The sequence below is a fragment of the Enhydra lutris genome, unplaced genomic scaffold (assembly GCF_002288905.1).
Source record: "Enhydra lutris kenyoni isolate GAN:26980312 unplaced genomic scaffold, ASM228890v2 scaffoldscaffold9, whole genome shotgun sequence".
Lineage (NCBI taxonomy): Eukaryota > Metazoa > Chordata > Mammalia > Carnivora > Mustelidae > Enhydra > Enhydra lutris.
Genome location: NW_019154093.1, coordinates 10,044,077 through 10,064,971, shown reverse-complemented (window position 1 = coordinate 10,064,971; position 20,895 = coordinate 10,044,077). Strand labels below are relative to the sequence as shown.

At 43.7% G+C, this 20,895-nt stretch overlaps 1 protein-coding gene across 5 annotated transcripts in view; it reads right to left on the bottom strand.

Annotated features, from left to right (window-relative positions):
* LOC111143713 (microtubule-actin crosslinking factor 1) overlaps nt 1–20,895 on the bottom strand; it is a 349,979-nt gene that overhangs the window by 171,557 nt on the left and 157,527 nt on the right. For all 5 annotated transcript variants that reach the window (XM_022497542.1, XM_022497538.1, XM_022497540.1 and 2 more), the window contains 2 exons: nt 20,007–20,084; nt 16,434–16,526 (listed from right to left, as the gene is read on the bottom strand). In XM_022497542.1, the coding sequence (XP_022353250.1) occupies nt 16,434–16,526; nt 20,007–20,084 (171 nt within the window). The remainder of the gene's footprint in view (nt 1–16,433; nt 16,527–20,006; nt 20,085–20,895) is intronic.

Sequence of the window (20,895 nt, the reverse complement as noted above, 5' to 3'; positions counted from 1 at the left end):
CTTGGGCCTTAATCTCCCAAATGCAGAAACCCAGCTTCCATGTCAGGGAGCTTTCTCCCTCATCTGGATTTACTTTTCTTTTCTTTCCTTTTCTTTTCATTTCATTTCATTTTAAAGATTTATTTATTTTAGAGAGAAAGAGTGAGCGAGCATGAGCAAGCAAGAAGAGGGGCAGAGAGATTCTTCAGCAGACTCCACACCAAGTGTGGAGCCCAGCACAGGGCTCAATTTCATAACCCTGAGATCATGACCTGAGATGAAATCAAGAGTCACAAACCCAACTGACCGCACCATCCAGGTGTCCTATCTCATCTGGATTTTTAAAAAGAAGCCATCTGAAGAGGAGGATAGCTTCAACACCATCCCACAGACTATGCAGGTCAACCTGAATTCTCTTTCAAACCACACTTTCCAAGTCTTGATTAATTCCTTCTCTGAACTGTATCTAAAAATTTAATGTGTTCCTAATAATTCAATAAGTATTTACTGAACAACATCTCGTCTGTGCTTAACATTCCAGGCACCATGGAGAAGAACAAAAAAAAGTCAAACACCATTTAGTCATTCTGTTATTTCTTTGACAACCACTCTATTCTAGGAGCTGTGGTTAAGTTCTTGGTATCTCAAGATAAAAAAGTCAAACACTGGGGCGCCTGGCTGGCTCAGGTGGTAGAGCATGGAACTCTTGATCTCAGGGTTGTGAGCAAGTTCGAGCCCCACACTGGCAGTAGAGATTACTTAAAAATAAAATCTTAAAAAAAAAAAAAAAGAAACAAAGAAAATCAAACACTAATTATTCATTCTGCTGTTTCTTAACAATCACTATATTCTAGGAGCTGTGTTTAAGTTCTTGGTATCTCAAGACAAAAGCACAACCTCAGGCCTCAAGTCCAAGCAGTTTAACAATATGATACACAGAGGGACCAATGCTGTGACAGAGGTAAACAAGTAACCCAAACTAGCAATGCCAACGTGAGATGACAATTATGTTGAGATGGCATTTATGCTGAGTTTCAAGATATAAGTAGAAGTTAGCCAAGTGAAAAGAGGGAAATAAAAAAACAGACATGCTTGCCTTGAAAAAACTAGGTGATTTTTGCCCTATCTGGCTAAAATAAGACTATCCCAAATATAAGGCCCTCCCCAATTTTTCCAAATGGTAACAGATGGATGGAAGAGAGGAATGGAAAAGGGAAGCTTTGTGGTCCTCTTGAATATATAAACTTTTAGAAATGTATTTACGTAGATAAACACATATATAAATTAAGCAGTATATCTAATGCATTAGTTTAGAATTAATGCCACTTGCTTTGATGAGCACCAGGCATTGTATGGAAGTCAACATCACTACGGAAGTCATCACTTCCAATGACTTCCAATCACCACACCCAAAACTAATTATTACATTGCATGATAACTAACTGGAATTTAAATAACAACTGTTTAAAAAATTTGAATTAATGCATTTTCTACTTTTACATTTCATAAAACCACGTTATTCAAACTCTTCGCATGCATCTTTGTCATCAATGCCTTTTTCATCAGTAAAGCTACTTTGAAAAAAAAGTAAAGCTTTTTGAGTGAATATTCTAGAAAACATCATCTCTACTTCTTATTAAGATTTCTTAATAAAGACAATTAATTAAGACACAATAGCACTTTTCTGGATCCATGTTGTCACTGGAAATTTTATCCCCCCGCCACTGGAATCCAGTTGCATAACATTGAGCTAGGCTTTTTCCCTCCATTCATTCATTCTATTGGTATTTATTTATGGTTCCCATAATGTGAACACTTGCTGTGTGTTTTTTAAGAGATGTAAATGATTTTTTTAGATTTTTAATGTGATTAAGACTTACACACAATACGTTCAATGCTTCAAATTAGGATGTTTATATTCTCACAAACAATATAACTAAAACTTTCTTAGGCTTTTTGTTTAACCAGTTATGTGGGTTGCCATCAGCTGAACTAGCAGATCGTGACACTAATCCATTCATCCTTTTTCATGAACTGACTAATTTCACTGGGAGCCCAATAACAAGAAAAACTTTATAAAAAGTCAAATACAAAGAGAACCCCTCTTTTCTGAAGGCTAGTTTCTGGAGGGAAAAAAAAAAAATCTTACCTTGCATGTACCATATGTGGTACGTCATAAGAAAGAGTTATGCTGAAGGCCCCAAAGAAGCAACCATAACTGAGTAACTAGTAATATCCAGTAGAGGATCTCAGCAGATGAAAAGTTAGTAAGAGTTATAGTGGTTAAAAAAAAAAAAAATCACACTTTAACAAGTATGATTTAAACTTACCCTTGAAGGATGTTCTAGAATAGACAAAGAGAAAGAAGAAAAGAATTCTAGGTAGAAAGTGAATGCAAACAAAGACTGGAAGTTGAAATAAGTTGAAACTGGAATAGACAGTTGAGGGGTTGACCCATTAGGATAGGTAGGTTCAAAGGGAAAGTTAACACAGGAGAGAAGTTTAGATAGATCACTGAGAGTTCGAAGGCTAGGATGCGGAGTTTGAACTTTGTTAAGTCTATGTATAAGTCTCAGGGAATGGGACTAGATATAGTGAGCAAAGAGAGACTTGATTCTCATGTCCTGAAGGTTCTAGCTGACCTCATCCCATGACACAGATAGCATCAGACTGAAAACTTCCATCCAAAGAGCAGGTGAGGGGAGGTGCCATTGTTCATAACAAATGCCTGGCTAGTTAGAGGGCCCTAAAAGCAGCTGTGTTTATTACCGACATCTGAGTTGGGTAACAGTCAAGGGGTGCTCCTTTCAGTATTCAAATTCAGAATCTTGGAGGGCTGTCTAGGGAATATGATTAGAATGGAAACCTTAGGTCATAAAATATGGACATCCTTCAATTCTACTAACTTTTGGTAAACAGCTCTCTGAATACCAGTTCTACTTGGAATATCACTTCCATACACAGGGTATGAAGAGATCTTCCATCACTCTACACCCACATCTGCACTTGGGATTTTCAGACTTTTTATTTTCTGATGGTTATAAAATGCTAACTTGTTTTGATATTTATATCATTGACCACTAGCAAGAAAGGCATGTGTATGAGGCATCTGGGCTTCCTTTTTTGTGAATTGCTTATTCCTGGGTTTCCCCTTTATTTTTCTAAAAGGGTGTTTACCTTTTTCTTATTTGGTAGGAATTCTTTAAATATTAATACTAAATAATACTAGCATTTCTTGTGCTAATTTCTAAAATTCCCACAACTCTACAAAGTGTATACTACTCTTATCCTCAATTTACAATTGAGGAAATTATATCACAGAGAAGTAACTTGTCCCAAGGTATACTGCTGGTAAATAGTAGAGAAGGAATTCAAACTCTGCCTATCTGGCTCCATGCTCGCTCTCTCTCTCTTTTAATTAATTAATTAATTAACTTAAGATTTTATTTATTTATTTGACAGATAGCACAAGTAGGCAGAGCAGCAGGCAGAGGGAGAAGGAGAAGCAGGCTCTCCACTGAGCAGGGAGCCCGATGTGGGGCTCAATCCCAGGACCCTGGGATCATGACCTGAGCCGAAGGCAGCCACTCAACTGACTGAGCCACCTAGATGTCCCTCTTTAAAAAAAAAAAAAAAAAAAGATTTATTGATTTATTTGTCAGAGAGAGAGCACAAGCATGGGGAGTGACAGGAAGAGGGAGAAGCAGGCTCCCCACTGAGCAAGGATTCTGATACGGGACTCGATCCCAGGACCCTGGGATCACGACCTGAGCTGAAGGCAGACACTTAACCAACTGAGTCACTCAGGTATCACTGGCTCCACATTCTTAACTACCTTACTTATACTACAGTTCACAGATTCTGAATATTAATCCTTTTCCAGAATATGCATTATACAGTTAATTACCACAATTTTTCTTTCCATTTGAAATGGAAAATTTCAAATACATGCAAAAAGAAACCAAATACTATAATGAACTCCTAGGTACCCATCACCCAGTTTCAAACATTTCAACTCATAGCTAATCTTGTTTCATCTGCACTCCACCCACTTCACCCTCCCCTGTTATTATGAAGCAAACCCACACACATGCCATTTCTTCCATAAACACTTTAGAAAGCATCTTTGAAACATAAGGACTGTTTTTTTTTAATATTTTAAGTACTCTCTACACCCAATATCGGGCTCAAACTTAGAACCCCGAGACCAAGAGCTGCATCCTCTACTGAGCAAGACAGGCACCCCAATAAGAAAGGTTTTTTTTTTTTTAAATTTCAATTTTTAAGTAATCTCTATACCTAACATGAGACTTAATCTTACAACCCTGAGATGAGGAGTCACATGCTCTACTGATCAAGCCAGCCAGGCATCCCTAAATCACGAGGACTCTTTTTAACATAACCATATCACTATGTTATACCTAAAAATTCATGATGATTCTTCAATAGTAATTTTTTGAAAAACAAAAGAGTCCTTTCTTAAAGCTCTAGCTTTGACTTTAACTGCTACATCCATCTAATAGGATCATCTGGTTAATTTTGCTTTCTTCTTGCAATACAAAGCCAATATTAGTAAAAGAACTCCCTATAATTAAAGAGGAGAAATGGGGAAGGGCTACTTGTAAACTGAAAAGGCTGAGCTCAGAAAATAATATACCAACCAATCTCCTTCTCATCACTTCTAGCCCCCAATGTTATCTTACTATTCACTGTGAGGACTCTAAGGTTTCGTGGTGAGGACACTGGTACACAGCCAGATTCTTCACTTGACAGAACCTGCCTACGGTGTGGACAGGAGACTGGCATGGGAGCCAAGCCAGGGAGGGGGAAGGGGTTTTCAGTAATTTTCCTTGTTCCAGTAAGCCAGGTATTATGGATATTGATGACAGCTGTGGGGAGGGAGTCCTCCGGAGAGAAGGTCTGTGCCTGATACTCCCACCCAGCTCCAAATCCTAGTCCACTTATTCTGAAAACCATTTTTGTTAGCTAGTCCCTGTCATCCTATTTCTGCGTTAACTCTTTCCTGACAAGGGACGTATCAACTATCACAGGTGAACAGCAAAGCAGACCTTTGTTTTCTTCTATCTAAACCCCACACTCAGCAAGAATCAGTTTCCATTTCTCACTATCCTGAAAAGGAACAAAACCCACTGGGAAGTTTATCCAGCCACAGCCTAGTCCCATGCCCATCAATACGACGTGGGCAGATCAACAGGAGAGACGACACAGCCTGAGTTATGCCAACGACAGACAGCACTCTGGAACTTGAATTGCTTCCCGGGGAGGGTTACTACTCTGACATATTAAAAGCAAAACAAGCACCAAAAAGTAAACCAAAAAATCAACTCTGTGGAGGTGCCAGCTGTCTCCTCTTAGGAAAGAGCTGGAGTGTGACCAGCAGCTGCTCTTCTGACCCCTGTGTCTTCTCAGGGCTCTCACACTCCACAGAGGGACGGTCACTCCTGTCAGATGCTCTCGCCTGGAGTCTCAACTCACATTTTACAGGAGGCCTGTGGGGTCAGAGCACACCGCCTCTGTCTCCTTGGCTGCCGCTGTCCTTGAGGCCTGGGAACAGCCTGCTGGTAAGGGAGCAGCTCCCTTAAGACAGCTCCTGTTGGAACCAGTGAGGGTTTCAGGCCTCTTGGCCTAAAGGACCTTCATTCTGAAGGGACTTCACACTTATCTTGAGAGGTTACTTCCCATCTGTGATATAGGATAGTCAAAGTCTGTGGTCCCTGCTTCACATGATGGACATGGAGCCTCAGAAATGTATCAGCCTTTTGAGCTGACAGGCACTGAGGTTTTCAGCCTGGGCTTTCACTGACTGGTCTGGCTGTGTCTGCTCTGAAAGGGTAGAAGGAATGGGATGACCAGAAAATACCACACACCAATTTGACTCATATTGAACAGCCAAAGAATCATGCTGCTGTCAATACTGTTGAACCACAGATCATGGTCCAAAGGGTTTCTCCCACCAGTCTTCTCCCTGAGACAACACAGGGCCGTTCAGACACTTCCCTTCTCAGTGTGGAGATACCAGACTAAAGTGCCATGGTCACCTATGGCCCATTATCTAGAACTGATTTCCATTAGGAGTTCCTTAAAATTTGACACTCCAAACTTTCTGTCAATCTCACACTCAATTATAAGCATGTTTCCTAAAACATTACGGTGCCTCCAAACTTCTGCTTTAATGCCAATGGTATCAAGAGAACAATCAGTTCAGCAAAGCTGCTCTGCATCCATTCCAAAGACGAGAGCTCAAGTGCTCGCACACTCCACCCTACCAGCCTCCACCTTCTTCCTCTCCAACTTCTCTCTCCCTTCCTCCCCCCACAACACACATTCTCTACCTATGGAGGCCTCTTGCCCAACCATATATAATAATTATTTTCAATGACCACCTTTCCCTCTACCTGTTGGGAGTATCTAAACTCTGTAATAACAAAGGGCGCTGACATGAACCTACCCGTGGAGCAAATTCATCGCCAAAGAGGGCATTTTAAGCACTGATCAAGCACAAGAGACTGTGTCTGCTCAGCCTCATGCTGTCAGGCGGTAAGCAGGGCACCGTACACAGGCTACATCCCTGCTTTGCAGACACCAGGGCAGCTGGCCACAGGTAGCAGGGAAAATGCCCTACTTCATCTCCCACCTTTTGCTGCTCTCGTTTCCTAAAGCTTTTATTTCTTCTGCTGCAGAAGCAGACATGCCAACAAAAGTTCTTCGATCAACAATTTATAACTTCAGTCACCCATACAATTACACACTTGGGCTGGGTCCTCTCCCCCAGCCTCAGCCTCCAGATCTCTTGAATGCCTACCTTCTCCTTGACCCTAAAAGCATTCACAGCACACTCCACCAACACTACAGCCACCTACACCTCAATATACACCTCACAAACAAAAGCTTGTTAAAGCCATAAACAAGTCCAATCAGAACACAAACTTTTTCAGCCTCGAACCTTCAAACTACCCTAACCTCCCTCTCTGGATTACTCTTCAGGTAATTCTGTGTTCCTCTCCTCTAATGTTGGAGTTAGGAACCAAAGAAGGATCAGCCCTCTCCACCTGTGCGAATATTGGATGGGTATTGTCATCAGCAGTGTCCCCGCAGGAGCACGATTACATCAGCTCGTAAGAACATCACTCTCCAGGGAAGAACAATCCTGCCGGTGAGAACTACCTCACCCTGAACCCTTCAGCACTCTCCACGCCTTCCACACTTGCTTAGGAGATGCAGCCAGGCCTCCCCTCAGCCTTTCCACTACATCACAACTTCCTGCACCAGGGAAGCTGATAAACAGACCTGCCTGAGAAAGTTAAGTGCCGTTGAAAGATACCCCGCCAGATAGCTCAAGCAATTATGCTGTGTGGTTACTCTGAATCAGGGATTCCCCAGAGACAACAAAAGACTTGGTTTCAAGCATCAAGGGGCAGACCTGAAATAGACTCCGTTTGCCAAACCCAGTCACTAACTCTTGGTACACGGCACAGGTAAGCTTGAGAAGAAGCACCAAGATCCTCACTGTTTAGCACACTCCACTTTAATAAGTTTGAGGGCCAGAAATCCAAACATAGGCCACCAACCTCCTCCAGACCCCACAATGGGGTGTGACTTGCCTCCAAAGAAAGGGTGCCATCCTCTTCCGAGAAGGATGTGGAGCTCTTTTCAGGTTCTGTTTCTCTAGGTCGGAGCCCACGTAAATGTGGCCCATCACTGCCATAGCCAGAGGAGGAGGGCAAAATGCTCACAGTCCTACCGCTGATGGATAAATCACTCTGAGAAGTAGGCAGTCTGGGACCCTGGGGGGGCACGCGAGCCACGGCAGGGATTTCTGTGTGTCTGTGGCCTCTCGACTGGTCCAGGGGGGAAGAAGGGACAGAAGGTTCTGCAATCCAGGAACCTATGTGAGGGGCACTGCAGAGAGCTGCGGTTCCTGCCCCTGCACATGAGCCCTCTGAAAGGTGGTCTGGAGTCCCTGAGACGGCGGGGTGGTCTGTCCTGGGGAAAGTGCTGCTCCGAAGTCCAAGCAGAGTCCCTCCTTTCCCCACTGCAGTCTCTCCTTGCAAAGGCAGCAGCACAGCCCGGCTGCTGCAGGATGCTGTCCTAGGAAATTCCACCAGTTGGCTCACTGACTTCTCACAGTTCCTTTCCGCTGGGTTATCAAGCAGGTGAGCGATAACAGTCATCCCCTCTTCCAGGGAATCCCAGACCCCTCTGGCAACTGATGACTCATTCTTCAACAAAAGGTGAGCAGTCTGGATCTCCCCCTGGAATCTCTCCTTCACCTGCACGATCATGCCCTGATCGCCCACCCCTGAGTTGGGGGCTGAGTTCCGAGGCAGCGAAATGTCTGCAGGGGGATGCTCTACCCCTCCCACTCCTTCTTCCTTTTGGAGACTCACTGTTAACTTCGGTTGGGTTTCCGTCTCTTCAATGACTCTGGTTGCTTCCAATGGTTCTTCCTCATGAGATACCTCTGGAGTAGGGGTTTTCTTCCCCCTCCACTTCCTTTTAAACCGAACCCTTTTCTTAGGAGATAGGGGAGCCTTCTCAGGAATAGCTAGTGAATCTTTCGGCTCCTTAACACAGCCCAGTGAATTTCCCATCGCCTTCCTCTCCTAATCTCATCAAAAACGCAGCTAAGCCGGTCCTGGTATCCCAGAGAAATCCCAACGTTGGCTTCATCGGATTTGATGCACATTTAAAAACATGCACTATGCCGGCAATCCCTCCAATTCTTTCTCCCTCCCTCCCCGCCTCTCTGTCTCTCCCAGCCGCTGCCGATTCAGACAGCCATCTTACAGGCTCAGAGCTGCAACAAGACAAATTCAAAGCATCTCACTGCAGTTCAGAAATCACTTGACCTAAAAGCAGACAGAAACCGGATTGGCTGCAGCTTCCTCTCTCCAAATATGAGGTAATTGGAGCACTGCCCTCAGAAACACAAACAGAAAGCAAAAAGGAGCTAGAAACCAGGGGAGGGGAAAACCTACGGAGGGCGAGGAGGAGGGGGTGGGATGTAAGAGTAGAGGGAAAAGGGAGGGGAAACAAGAGAGGCCACGGAAGAAGGTAACGTGAAGGAAGGAGGAGGAGGAGGAAGAGCGGAAAGCAAACCAGCCTGCTGCTACCAACTGGGCAGGGAAGGGCCAAGAAGAACCAGGGCTGGGGATGCTGCCATTATTACTGCCCCCAGCCTCTGAAAGGAAAGAGATTCCAATTGCTGTGCCAGGATGTCCAAATGAAAACATCAAGCAGTGTACATATCCGTTCAAATTTTTCAGGTCAGAAATAATAAAATTATTTTAAACAAGGTATAACCTACAGAGAGACCCGAGCCTACTCCTCACAGTTAAGACACACAAGGCTTTAAAGATCTAGCCTCCTACAGCATTTATTTCCCTCCTCCTTGCCTTCCCCGAGAGAAAGAGAGCACAGAGATCTCTCAATTCTGTTAGCCAATGACACAGAGGAGACCCTCTGAAATCAGTTTGGAGTACTGTTGGGAAGTTCCATAAAAAAGGATACGGCTTCCGAATAAAACAGAGATGCCCCGCCTCTGCTGAACAATAGTTGACACACCATTTGCCAGTCCTGCTGATGCCGCCAGCTAACACTTCCTTCAGCATTTGTTATGTGCCAGGCACTGTGCTAAGCTATGCACTACCTCATTTCATTCTGTCAGTAACCATATGAGGTCAAAATCACTATCCTACAGGTAAAGACAGAGGTTTAAGAAAGTTGATTAATTTGCTCAGGGCTACACAGCCAGTAAGTGGCAAGGAGTGTGAACTCCTATTTAAGACTTTTCATTTCAACCCCATGTTATAACTGCGGCAGAGATGAGTCTGTTCTCAATTAAGTAAAACAGGAAGATACCCAATGTTCTGAATTGTCAGCTAGACTCACATGGGCCCAGGGCTCAGACATAACACTGGCTATTGGGAGTAAGAGAGGAAGTTGATAAAATGAGGCCCAGATGGTTTTTACTCAAGTTGCAGTAGGGTAGGAAGTCTGAATTAAAGTTTTAAAAGTTGGATTCGAAAGTCACCTTGTTACATCAGTGGGATTCGCCCACCCCAATTTTTAGTACAGTGTCTGACAGATGAGACAACATCATAACCCTAGGGGCTGTGGATGGAGTGGGAAGAGGCTGTACGTGTTTCTTCCCTACTGCCACTGTTTATTCTATACCCAAAGCATCCAGACCACACGGCAGAGGGAAATGCCCTGCCTGGCTCTATGTGAGCCCCACCCAATCTCTCCTGGAGTCCTGAAAAATGCCCTCCATATAAGGAAAGCAGTGAGACACCCTAAAGCAATAGCTCCTTCATGACTGCTCCTGAGACCCTGCACCCGTCTGCCTCCACGGCGGTAGGTGATTCTCCCCAAGCCTTTCCCTGCAGCTGAGTGTGAAGTGGCAGCACCATCTCATGGTGATCCTAAATGACAGCAAGAAACCAGACAAGGAGACCAAAACGGGAGAGAAACTCAATCAGACTACAGGATACCACTGAATCACCAAAACCCCCTGACATTACAGTATAATTCTCTAGGCAGGCATCAGGCCTTCATCCCTCCAACAAAGAGGACTGGAACCATGGACCTTTCCAGATGCACACCCCAAGGCCCAAGCAAGAATAAAATTCGTGAAATCCAAGCAAACCAAATTCCTGAAACTGATCTGCTCCGGGGCAAGAAAGGCAGCTGTTAGGCTGGCGGCTGTGGACAGAGAGGCGGACAGAACCTAGCACATTTCCTTCTAGGAGCCTTTTCTGTTTTAAACTTCTTGCCTATGTTGGAAAAATCGGGCCTTCATTTTCTTCTGCTCCAGAGGAAAAATTGGCCTCGGGAAGGAGCAGAGCTTTCAGTAGAGTAGGCCTAGGTTCAAATTCCCAGCTCTAGGAGCTTCATAGCTAAGTACTAACTTGCTAGGTGGTTCTGTTTCCCTTCCTGTAAAACGTGGATACTACCACCCGTGTAAGGGGGTGTACGAGGGCTGATGAAATAACCCCTATAAAGACATGCTGGGCTCAGTGACCGGCCAATAGTAAATCCTTTTGCTTCTCAATTGTAACTTAAGCCACAAGATAGGAGACACTGTACTATCACCACCACTAGGGTCCTAATATCCTCTCTTTCTTGACTAGGCTCTAAGAAAAGTAGATATAGTCTAAGGTCCAAGTTGAAGTGCTTGTTTTCCTTTTTCTTTTTTTTTTTTTTTTTTTTAAGATTTCATTTTTAAGCAATCTCTGCACCTAACATGGGGCTCAAATTACAACCCCAAGATCAAGAGTCACATGCTCCACAGACTGAGCCAACCAGGGGCTCTGGGGGCTTGTTTTACTTCACAGGGGCTCTGCTTCCACTATTTCATTAACTGAGTTAACCCTGATCACCAAGACCTCTCCCTGGACCTTTTTCTCATCTCGCCTGAGCTCAGAGCAGAGGGCCTGCTGCCTTCTGGGAAAGCTGCCCACTAGGGGGGACTAGGGCACAGACATTCTGCAAGTCTTCTGCTTCGGCTTTGTCTAGTTAACTGTTTACTGCCCACAACTCTCCCATGGAGACAGCTGGAGTGAATGAGCTCATTCATTCATTCCACAAACATGAATGGTGCCTCATCTATACGACAAGTGCCATAAAGTATACAAAAATGTAAACCTCTCATCTACCAGCTAAAACCACTTTTCACCTTAACTCCCTGAACTTTTTTTTCTAATATTTCAGAGTGCTAGACATATCCAGATATTTAATAAACATTTGAGAGTTGGAAAGCTAATTTTGTCACAGTCTGACTTTGAAGAACTTATCTTTTAGAAAAACTGTAAATCAGGTTTGGACAAAACCAAGAGACAAGAAATCCTATTATTAGAATCTGAAAGTGTAATCCACAAAAGTCCGTTGGACTGCTTCCGTTGCTCATCTGAACAACCAGCACTGGAAAATGGCCATCACAATCTACTTATCTGGTTTACCTACCCCAAAGCTTTGAGAAGATGAAATACATAAAATATCCATTTACTTAACAAATATTTATTAAGTACGTGTTCTAAGCCAGGCCAAGAAGAGGACAAAAGAGACAAAACCCACTGTTAAGCTGGCATCCTACTGCAGAGATCCAGACAACACATAAACAAATGTTCAAACAGTAGTAGGTGTTATCCAACAAAACACTGTGCATCACATGCTGATTCTGAGGATAATTTGGTAAAATAAGGAAGTGTATAACCCAGCAATTCCAGTCCAGGTATCTAGCCAAAAAACCCACTTCTAAATCTAAACTAAACTAAACTAAAAACTAAAACCAAACAACAACAACTCACTTTCCTATTTGCATAAGGACACATGTACACAGATGTTCGTTGTAGCAATGAACGCCTTCTTTATACTGGTAACTAACAGACTGCAATGACAGCTGTGCCACACAGCTGCCTGGGGCTCCACTCATGGTATAGTCCACATAGATCAGTTAAAAGGAACAAATCAGGTCCTCTTTTATCAACACAATAAACCTCAAAAACAAAGTTTAGCTTAAGACAGAAAGGGTGTATAGAAGATAGGGTGTGTGTCAACTATAGAAACAGCACATACCATTTATGAATACCTCATCTGTCATAAAGGTACAGAAGCACAAATGGGAGTGACCTACATCAACTTCGTGATAGCATTTACCTGGGTGGTTCAAAGGGAGCAAGAAGGTTGTATCAGAAATGTTTCATTAGCACCAATAATAGAGATTATAATGACCATTTCACTGATCCCCTAACATTTGATAGCTCTACTCTGCATTTCTCTTTGGCTTTATATAGCATGTGTCCTTGGCGAGAACAGCTAACAGATACTCAATAATAAAAGACTAGAAAACCACAATAATACATAACTAGCAAGAGATACGTCATACTCTCTTAAGCAAGACAAGGATAGTGGAGGCTCTATGTAACTCTTTGTCAGTCAACCAAAAGCTTTGTAAGCAGGGACCCCTTCCCTATGCTCTCAAACACTTAACTAATATAGACAAACACCTAGCCATTAAGAACAGCAAAAAGGGCACCTGGGTGGCTCAGTCGTTAAGCGGCTACCTTCGGCTCAGCTCATGATACTGGGGTCCTGGGATCAAGCCCCACATGGGGCTCCCTGCTCGGCGGGAAGCCTGCTTCTCCCTCTCCCTCTCCCCCTGCTTGTGTTCCCTCTCTTGCTGTGTCTCTCTCTGTCAAATAAATAAATAAAATATTTTTAAAAAACCAAAAGAGTAAAGGAAAAGAATTTGTAGTCCGTTGCATTTGAGAAGATACCCTGGCAGCAGAGCTGCCCTCTACGGAAAGACAAAATGGTTATTCGGCCATGCTGAAATAGTGAATACAGAAAAGCAGGTAGCCAATATGCGTGCAAAAGACAGATGAAACCAAAAGTATTTTATCTTCTAGTGAAACTGGTAACACGGCAGGGAACAGTGGGCTAAGCCAAAAGCTATGGAAATTATAAGGTCTGTTCATAATTTTAACAAGTTGCTACCAATAACTGTTAATTACTGAGTACATACTGTGCTCCATCTCCCAGCCTCATACCTTCCTGATTCTTTAAATCTCCATCAAGTTATTTTATGGTGCATCTCTTCTCATTTCCCTGAATTATTCAGCAGAACTTGGGCTAAATCTGTGTCTAGTTCACTTTTATGTCCCACAGACTCTACTTAGGACCTTGTTCATCGTTGGTCCTTAGGAAATGTCTGTGGAATTCAATTAAAGGATATGTTTTCCTGCAAACTAAAACCATAAGAAAATAGCACTTCAGGGATGCCTGGGTGGCTCAGTTGGTTAAGCAGCTGCCTTCGGCTCAGGTCGTGATCCCAGCGTCCTGGGATCGAGTCCCACATCGGGCTCCTTGCTCGTCAGGGAGCCTGCTTCTCCCTCTGCCTCTGCCTGCCACTCTGTCTGCCTGTGCTCACTCTCTCTCTCTCTGACAAATAAATAAATAAAATCTTTAAAAAAAAAAAAAAGAAATTTTTAAAGAAAGAGAGGGTAAGCATTTTCCTGATGGAGATGTTCAGAAAAGGAATGGTTCCATTACCCCCAACTCCTCTGTCCCAAGCAAGGTGTTGATTAACCAATTCAGTTTTTATTCCTTGGCCCATGAGTCTCCCTTTTAAAAAGAGACTGAGTTGCAGTCATGGAAAACAGAGACATAGTGGATAGAGTCCTCTCACCTCACACCTATGAGACCAACACTGGGCACTCAGAGTGAGGACAGGTTTGTGGCAAAAATACAAATAACCAAAATAGTTTCTTTAAAAACAAACAAAAAACAAGACAAAGCAAACAAACAAACAAAAAAAAAAAAACCTCCCGTGCTCCTAAGGCTTTCCAGGGGGTAACTCTAGTCCTCCATGAAAGCTCAACAAAGTTCTTGTTCCCACCCTAAGGCACCCTTGCCAAGTTCATGTTCCTAGTTATCCCCACACCAAAAGTATGCCTGAAGACACCCTGTGGTTGCACAAAAACACATATTACTTCCATACTTTGCAGATTACCAGCACTGCCTCCAAACCAGAGCCCCAAGAAATAAGGGCCAAACTCAGAATTTTCTCAGGTAATCGGGAATTCAGGGACACCTGCTATTCTGCTTGTAACCAGCAGGTGGCTCCAGTGCCCCAACTAGGACATCACAGCCACTCCGCAGCCCCTGGAGTCAGAGCCTTGAGTTATTTATATTAGCCTTCTTTTCTTACCTGCTCAAGAAGTGCTCCTTCAAATCTATCAGCTTCATAAACAGCAACTGTATATGGGGGAGCTGTCTGAGAAACAGCTTTGTCTGGCTGGGCTAAAATGATTCAAGACAGTCTTTTTATAAAAATAAGACTGGGACACCTGGGAGGCTCAGTGGATTGGGCCTCTGCCTTCAGCTTGGGTCCTGGTCTCAGGGTCCTGGGATGGAGCCCTGAGTCGGGCTCTCTGCTTAGCGGGGAGCCTGCTTCCCCCTCTCTCTCTGCCTGCTTCTCTGCCTATTCGTGATCTCTCTCTCTCTCTGCCAAATAAATAAATAAAATCTTAAAAAAAAAAAAAGAAAAAGACTGTACTTTTCCAATAGCAATCCAGACTTGAAAAGGATTTGCCCTCTTAGAAAGGGGGCAGCAACAAGAAGGCCATGTGACCATGTGAACACGACCAAGAGGCCACTGCTCTTGAGTCTGATGGAAGCGACACTTGCGCTTGTTACAAGCACATATACAAACCCGGCTGCTAAGGTGCCTGCTATATGGACTGAATGTTTGTGTCCCCTCAAAATTCGAGTTGAAGTCCTAGCCCACAATGTGATATATTTGGAGGCGGGGACCCTTGGGAGGTGATTAGGTTCAGATGACATGAGAGCAGAGCCCCCAAAACGGGATGAATGCCCTTATAAAAGGATGCGGAGATGTGAGATCGCTTTCTCTGCCCACGGGTGTGAAGGGAAGGTCATGTGAGGAGCTAACTGGGAATAGGGCCCCCACCAAGAACCTGCCCAGGCTGCACCCTGATCTCAGATGCAGCCTCCACAGCCATGAGAAAAAAAGTATTTGCTGCTTAAGCCACCTAATCAGAGGCTCACCTCGCCTCACTGTGCTTCACTTTATGGCACTCTGAAGATACTGTGTTGTTTTACAAATTGAAAGTCTATGGCAACCGTGTGTCAGGCAAGTCTCTCTGTGCCATTTTCCAACAGTAGTTGCTCACCTTGTGTCTGGGTCCCATTTTGGTAATTTTTCCAACAGTTCAAAATGTTCACTACATCCATTATGGTGATATGTGATCAGTGATTATGACTCACTGAAAACTCAGGTAATAGCATTTTTTAGCAATAAAGTATTTCTTAAATTAAGTATTGTGCATTTTTTTTTTAGATATAATGCTATTGCACACTTATGGACTACAGTATAGTGTAAACATAACTTTTATACACACTGGGGAACCAGAAAATTCATCTGACTTGCTTTGGTGTGGTGGTCTGGAAGCAAACTGGCAGTATCTCAAAGGTGCACCTGTATTTCATTAGAGAAGCCCAAACTGACAAAGGCTGTGCTATAATTAACCAGGCTTGTTTTAAGATCATTAGAGATGAGGAAAAGTCTACATCAAAGCAGGATTATAAGCCTTCACTCCACCCTTCTAAAGCATCAAACCCTCTACTCTCTGAGTCCCCAAGAGCCAGTTTTGACTCAGCAGAGGAGACTTCTAACAACCTGACTCAACACTCAGACAAGTGAAAACTCCCATTTCAGCATGCAAATGAGCAGGAAGTTCTGGGTTTAGGCCACAACAGCTCTGTCCCCAGGCCACTCCTGCTCTCACCCTTGTTCCTGGCACAGAGAAGGAAGGCTAGGCACTTGGTTCATGGAAGGCTGTACAGCTTCCAGCTCTTTCTAGACAATGTCCAAGCCAAGCAACAGTGACCCCAAACTTCAAAGGCCCTACCTGGAAGTGTAAAATAATGGTCCAGATCAGGCCCAGGGTCAGCTTTGGGTTACCATCCGTGATGTCATCGTTGCGAATATTCACTAGTTTCACCTGGAAAAGCAACAGAAGCTGATCTCAGAGCTCTGGGAATTTTTGTTGTGATTTCATTTTTATAGATTTTCAGCATTATATATACTTAAAATGATTGTGTGTGTGTGTATACACGCCTGCACACACAGTTCTGAGTTTCAACATCTGTATAGATGTGGGTAATTACCACACAATCAGGATAATAGTACAGTTCCGTTATCCCAAAAAGGTGACTACCCCTCTGTAGTCACACCCTGTCCCCACCCTTAATTCCTGCCAACCAGTGATCTGTTCCCAGTTTTACCTGTTCTGGAATGTTGTATGAATAGAATCATATAGTATGTAAGTTTCCGATACTGGCTTTTTTCCCCCACTGAGCATAATATCCTTGAGATCTCCATCCTCACTGTTACATATATCGGCAGTTTGCTCCTTTTTATTGCTGAGTAGTATTCCATTGTATCAACAGACTATGCTGTGTTTACCCATTCATCCACTGAAGAACATTCCAGTTGTTTTTGGTTTGGGACAATAATTTATAAAGCTCCTAGATTCATGAGCATATGCTTTCATTTCTATAGGGTAAATTGGCAGGCGTGGGACTATTGGTATATGTTGGTATATGTTTAGCTTTATAAGCAACCGCCAAACTATTTTCCAACAGGACTGCACCAATTTGCATTCCCATCAGCAAGGCAACCTTGTAATCAGCACATGGTATCCTTAGTGGCTTTTTTATTAAGTCATCACAGCCCTGACTTTTTTCCTTTGTTTTTTTCCCTAGGGGAGGGGGTTGAAAGATCTTCTTCCTTATTGGTCTTTGGCCTGCTCCCACCTCTATTTTCCCTCCTCTATTGAAGATATCCACACCTGCCCATGCCTCCACTAGCATCTGCTTTTACTCGTAAAATCTCATTCCAACAACACGATGTGCATAGACACAGGAGCACTATCCCCCACTGGGTGGCCGACAGTCTCATGTGTTGGAAACTGAGAGACTTCCTGGGCTGTGGGACTTTTGGTGCTGAAACTGAGAGGATACCACGAAAACCAGCTCAGCTAGCCTCTTCTGTCACACCCTCATGGAGTTCCTGTTCAATTGTGACAAACTGTCCTTGAACTGTCCTCTCTCTCCAATTGAACTGAAATCTGTGTGTCTCTAAAGAATTCTAGAGACCTTGAACAAGCTTCACTTCTCCCCCACACTAACGGTGGCCTGGTAGTACAGGCTAAATGGTTGTGTCCCTCCAAAATTCATACGTTAAATCCTAACACCCAGTGTGATGGCATTTAGAGGTGAGGAGGTGATTAAGTCATGAGGGGGAAGCCCTCACGAATGGGAATGGTGCCCTTGTAAAAGAGACCCCAGAGAGCTCCCTTGCCCTTCCACCAGATGAGGACACAGCCAGAAGACTGCAGACTATGAACCAGAACAGAACCTCACCAGACACCGAATCTGCCAGCAATGGCTTGCTCTTGGACTTCCCAATTCCCGGAACTGTGAGAAATACATTGCTGCTGCTTATAAACCACCTAGTCCACAGTATTTTTATTATAGCAGCCTGAACAAAGACACCTGTATTTCCAGAAGGAAAAGTCACTCTTATAGATTATAGAGAATAGTTTTCTAATCACCAATCACTGACCCACAGTTGGTAGACTGCGGTATAAGCCAAGGCCATATTCCTCGGTCACACTTCAACCAGCTTGCCTCTTCCATTCTGAAGTCTACCTTCCAATCTCTCCTAACCCTTGATGACTTTAACACCTAGCTCCTAAAACTGGTGATATTAGTACTCATTTCAATGACCCAATATCACCTCATCTGCAAAATTCATGTGCCTTCTCCATTTTGAGGACTTTTGCTTTTACTCTACTTTGGATACCCACACAATTACAACTTGGACCTCCCCATTACCAAGAGCTGTTCTAGAGTTCCTGCTGCCCTTCTCTGAGTCTACTGTTCTTATCTGTATACATTTTCATTTGATCACAGTAACTAAATCTACCCTTGGTCCTTATTTAGATGCGTAGCTAATCAATTCTTCTCAATTGACCTTGGCTATTAAGAACCTGCAGATTCCCTCCAGCTCTACACGCAGATATTCCCAATCTTGTTTTCTCTACTCCCCTAAACACTGCCTCTAATTCTCCCACTACTTTTCATTTGTTAATTCATTTCAACAAATAATTATTAAGTGTCAATTACAGACCATTCACTATGGCAGGTGATGAATTTAAAAATGTTAAGATCCTGTTCCTGGTCCTCACAGGGCCTATATAACATGACAGCAAACATAGAAATAATGAAGTAGTAGATGTTATATTGGGACTAAACTGCTTTGGGAGCACAGAGAAGAATTTCCCAAGTTAATAAGAACTACTGATAAAAGTAACAAAAATGAACTAATTCTAAAAATATGCATACCATTCTATGTCAGCTGGGGCCAAGCTATTGCCCGTGGCTAGACCCATCTCTTCCACATGGCTGGCTCTAAGCAGACAAACTCTCAGACCCCCCGTCCATCTTCCTTCCCACCACACACCATCCCTGCATCATTATCCTTCCCTCCTTCCTTCTCCCTGTATCTCAGAGAAAGGAGCATTTGCCTTTTCTTTTTCAAAGATAACCATACCACCTGTGCTCAGATCTCATCCCCAATTCCTGGACTTGGTTCCGTCCATCAGGAAGTGGGGAGGAAAGGGAGAAACAGCATGGGTGGTGGCAGGATTACTGAACCTCAATGACAGGAGGCTTAGGTAAAAGTCCCAGCTCGCTCCAGCTTGTGCGCTTGGGGGCAGGTCACTTCACCTGTCCAGATCTCAGTTTCCTTATCTAGAAGATGCAGAAACTGGGCCTGTACCTCTCTACGGCATCTCCCAGAGGTAACATTTTATCACTCAGTACTCCTCCTCAGCCTCATTTCTGTTGTCTCTCTTCACTGGCTTCTCCTCCTACATCCAAAAACATGTTGAAAACTTCTTTTTTTCCCCTTCTATAATGAAGCCCACTAAACTCCAAGTGCTTTCCTGCTCTATTCAGACCATACTCTTAAGTCACCAATTCTTGGTGGCTCAGACCTTTCCTTCAGACCTCATGTGGCACCAACACAACAGCTAAACCTGACCAGCCCCTCCTCTACTTTTCAGGATAGTGTAACCTTCTTGTTTTCCCTCTTCCTGGGTGTTGCACCCTTTTCTATCTTCTTTGCTGACCTTAATTTTCCATCTTTCTTTTGAACTCCACCTAAGATGAGTCCATAAGGTTCAATCTTCGGATCTTGCTCTTCTCTGTTAACACTGTCCCACTCAGGAAGGCCACAGGCTCTATGCAAGGATGACCAACCATAACACAATTGCTCACTAGCAAGCAAGACTCAGACTGGGCCAGTCAGATGTAGCAATTACCGAGGGCCCATTAGGAGTGCTGAGAACTCCTGTAAGTGGGGACTCAATGCCAGCATTCCCAGGCAGAATAGGGAAAGCATGGACTCATGTTACCTGTCGCTGCTTTAAGAAGTCCAGGGCAATCTGCACATTCTGCAGCCTGTGAAAACGCATCCTGCCCTTCTCCCGGGGCTGCAAACAAACAGAAACAAGTGTTAATTTTAGCTACACCAATTTACCCATGCAGACCCCACTTCTTTCTCATTCCAGAGGATCACAAGGAATTCCTCATGGTGGAAGCCAGCCATGGGAGCATTACAAAAAGCACCCCTTAATGGCGGGACCTTTGTGTGTTTTGCCATGCTCCCTGAGGCCTTCAAAATGCTTGTTTACCACTGCCCTCCTATGAGCACACAGTGTGCATTGAGTCCTAATGCTGAACCAGTGCCATGGCTTCTCTACAGGTCCTTCTGCAGCCACAGTGGGGCAAAACCTGATTCTGGGTGTACAGGTAATGGGAACAAATCCTGGCTCTACGGCTCCTAAAATCACAGCTAAATGCTATTTTAAGGGAAGGTGGGAAGTCTTAATTGCATATTGCACATTAATAGAGTCAATCTTATTAAAAACCTGGCAAAAGAAGCTAGAAGTAGCCAATTTTAAACCAGGGAATGAAGAGTTATATATGCTCAATAAACCAGAGAAAAAATGTAAAAATGAGGTAAAAATCAGGAAGAAATCTATTTTCCAGGCAGAGGGGTGTCCGTTTAAGAAAGCCACCTTCTACCCACTATGAAATACATTGAGCAACGAAAACCTTGGTGAGGTATTCTTCAATATGATACTCTAAAGAAAGTATTTCCTGCTAGTCGCTCAGTCCAGGATGTCAGACGAGCCACAGGAGAGAAGCTCACCTCCATCCTCTGGTGCCTCTGGTGCCCTGTCCACAGCTCAGCTAATTATCCATTCCAAAGTGCTTGAAATCCATTTGCCCAGTGAGAAC